This window comes from Centruroides sculpturatus, unplaced genomic scaffold (genome assembly GCF_000671375.1).
Source record: "Centruroides sculpturatus isolate CEXI.00-Female unplaced genomic scaffold, Cexi_2.0 scaffold3888, whole genome shotgun sequence".
Lineage (NCBI taxonomy): Eukaryota > Metazoa > Arthropoda > Arachnida > Scorpiones > Buthidae > Centruroides > Centruroides sculpturatus.
In genome coordinates this window covers 4800-8331 of record NW_019388303.1, presented here as the reverse complement: position 1 = coordinate 8331, position 3532 = coordinate 4800, and the positions used below count along the sequence as shown (strand labels likewise).

At 27.6% G+C, this 3532-nt stretch overlaps 1 protein-coding gene across 1 annotated transcript; it reads left to right on the top strand.

The window, feature by feature from the left end:
* Positions 1-1007: 1007 nt before the first annotated feature.
* On the top strand, positions 1008-2792 carry LOC111616863 (paired mesoderm homeobox protein 1-like; the record flags this gene model as incomplete). The annotated part of the gene is made up of 2 exons (XM_023358216.1): positions 1008-1241; positions 2461-2792. Coding segments are annotated over 2 exons (423 nt in total), but the record flags the coding sequence as incomplete, so codon positions are not given.
* Between the last annotated feature and the right edge of the window lie 740 nt (positions 2793-3532).

Genomic DNA, 3532 nt, shown 5'->3' with positions numbered 1-3532 from the left:
TAATATCAATCTATTTTAGTCTATAAAATAGCATTATTTTTTTTAATAACGGTTTTAAATTATTTAAATTTGAATTTTTTTTCCTTTTCTTCCGGCCGTTTGAAATGTATGAATTTGAGATTCTAGAGTTTTATAAAAAATCTAGAATATTTTTTTCTTTCAATTTCGTATATTCAATTTTGATTCTATAAATTGATAATTTTTTTACAAATTTTTATTTTTTTTTAATGCAAAGAATTAGCTTTTGTGGGTTTTCTTAATGGAAAAAGTTTTGTTTAAATTGCTTTTTTTTGATCCCGACTTCAGTGGATCATCTAAGAAAATTTCAATTTAAATTGTTTGAAAATTATCGTGGTTTTTTTTCTAAAAATTTATGGAGTTTTTGGCGATTTTTTAAAATGTATTTTTGTGGAAAATTCTGGATTATTTCTTTAATTCTACTTCTAAGAAGATGGAGAATCAAAGATTTATCTTGATGAAATAATCTAATATCCAAAGAAATTTAGGAAAATAATTATTTTACGTATGTAACTGATTATCAGTAACTGGTATACTTATTTTTAAAGGCCTATTTTTGTTTTAAGTTAGTTTTAGATAAAGATTTTAATGTGTTTTTAGATAATCATTAAGTATAAACTACAGAAGTTAGCTTACAATAAATTAATTTATAGTTAAATAGCCAATTAAATTCACTGAAAAACTTGAACTCTACTCAAAGTTTAATGCAAGAAAATGTTTTGAAGTAATTTTAGATTTAAACTACAAGCTCNGCACCATATAAGGAAATTTATAAAGATCTTTTAACTAGAAGCAAGCAATCTAAAATTACATACTTTTGGCAAAAGGTAAAGCATGGATCTGAAGATATGAAGAAAAATGCCCAGAGGATAAGGATAACTTGCCAAAAAGAAAACGCTCTCGGTTAATTAATAGTGTTTTTAGTGATGACGAAGAAAACATTGTTTAATTTATATTAATATGTATCAGTTAAAAAATTTTTTATGAAGATTCGCAGCAGAACTACTTTTAGTCCTCAACAACTAAACGAATTAGAAGCTTTGTTTCAGAAGACTCATTATCCTGACGTTAAAAAATTTTTTATGAAGCGTCGCAGCAGAACTACTTTTAGTCCTCAACAACTAAACGAATTAGAAGCTTTGTTTCAGAAGACTCATTATCCTGACGTTTTCCTTCGAGAAGATGTTGCTAGAACTATAAATCTTTCAGAAGCAAGAGTTCAGGTTAGTTTCTTATACTATTTTAATAGAAAATTTCCATAATTTAGCTAGAATAACGCGCGATTCGGTATACAATCTTCGTGCATTTCTCGTTAACTTAAAAATATTGACTGATATTATTTAAGTACAGACACGAAAAGCTTTTTATTTTAATGAGGAATGATGTAGAATTTGAATAATAATAAATTAATTTAGAATTTATGCTGTTTTGTATCTTAAAAAGTGCGATAGTTTTGGATAAAAAGATTTTAGCCGCTTTGCTTTCCCGTTATCTTCTTCTATCTAAACTTTTAACACTAATTCTAAAAGTCTTTATAATGTTAGCATGATTTTTCTTGAATTCTTCTGAACTTAAATCTATTTACAACGTTAAAAATCTTTTCTTCATTCAATATTACGATTCATTCGATTTACGATATCGAATTCCGTTCAAATTCTTTTCATTTCTCCAAATTGGGACATTCTAAACATTAAAAAGAAATATTTAAAAACATTCTCCATTAATTAACAAATTATTCAAGATTTGTTTCGTTCGATCTATGCGATAATTCTAATGCGGAGTCAATGCAGAAAGAATCGTTTCTTTAGTAAATAAATCGACAACGGGACAATATATTTTACATTGTACTGTACTTAATTTATCAGGGATTTAAGAAATTTAATTTCATCATAAATTTAAAATTTGGAAGGTATTTTTGTACTGAACGATTTTAATCAGTGGAAAAATCCCTATTTTCTAGGTAAGAATTTAGATGAGAAATAATCTGGCAGGGAAAAAAAGTACATAAAATTCTTGAACAATTTGGATGAGCAAAACAAGAAATGAACCGTACGTTATAGAATTTGTATAAAACATTCCTAAAAACCCTAAATTTTTCTTAAGAAAATCCCTAAACAACGGTGGCTTTAGAATGAGAAGAGCATAGGCCAAAATTCAGTTAACCGCGTGAATCTATCGAACGAGCTATCATCAAGGGAATTTATTTATTTACATCTGCAGACTTTTCGTTAATTTTGCGAAATTTTAAACAGGATATTACACTATTAAAGATAAAAACTAAAATTCGTTTACAAATCCCTAATAATTAAGCAATGGAATTTCCACAATTATCTTTACTACAAGTATACTAAATGATAAATGAATCATTACGTAACTTAATATCTAATGATTCATTTATCATGTTATTAAGTAAAACGCATTAAAATTTGACGAAAATTACAGGTATGGTTCCAAAATCGGAGAGCAAAATGGAGGAAACAAGCGAGGATGCAAGTTCTCCAAGAAACGTGGAAGTTAAGACAAATGGCACTGGGCGTTACGTCCGATAATTGGCGTCCATATACATCTCCCCAGTTGCCCACTCCGACACCCATTATGTACAACGACAGATTGAGAATGACCTCCAGGTAATTTATTTCTCTCTTCATTCCTTAACAATTATCAAAAGTAATTAAAATAAATGCAATATTACAACATTGCACCCCCCTCTAATATCTAAAGTAGCTATTAAAATCCTAATTCGAAATTAAATATATCTAAAATACTTAATTAGAATTTTCCCAATTGAAAACTTTTCGAATATTGTTTTAAAATCATTCATTTTAAATAACAATACGTAGATATTTTTCGAAAATTACAAGTAATTTCAATTCCTTATAATTACAGAATGGATAATTAATAAAATAAAATAAAATAAATTTTTAAGTAGAAAAAAAAAATCGAGTAAATACAACTCACGTTATCATAGGCGGGCTTCTGGATAATATGAAAGATGTAGCGTAAAAAAATCTTAACGATGATTGATTGGTTAAAGAGACTCACTCGTTAAACGTGATTGGCTGTAGAAGTAAAAATTTGAAATTGCTTTCGTCACTCGTTTTCTAAAATTATTTTCCGTTAATATAATTAAAGTTTTTGGAGATTTTGTAATATAGGGAGGTCCAAAAATTAGTTAACTGATCTTAATTTAGTTGTAATGAAGCGCTGAATGACGAAAAATAACATACGATTTAACCGTTTTTAAAATATATCACGGTGAAATGACTTTTGGGCCCGTTATGGATATTAAAAATACAAAAAAATAAATTCGATTTTCTCGGTTACGCAGCAAAAGTAACTCGTAATCGTATCGTAACGGAGCTATATGCCTGAAAACATACAGCGTAACACCTGTTTAATACTTGCTAAATCACAAGACAGGTTGATTTTTATTCTGAATTTATTTGATACAATCATTCAGAGTAACGTGTTACGTTTTTTCTATGTTACGATGATATTTTTAATACAATTTTTA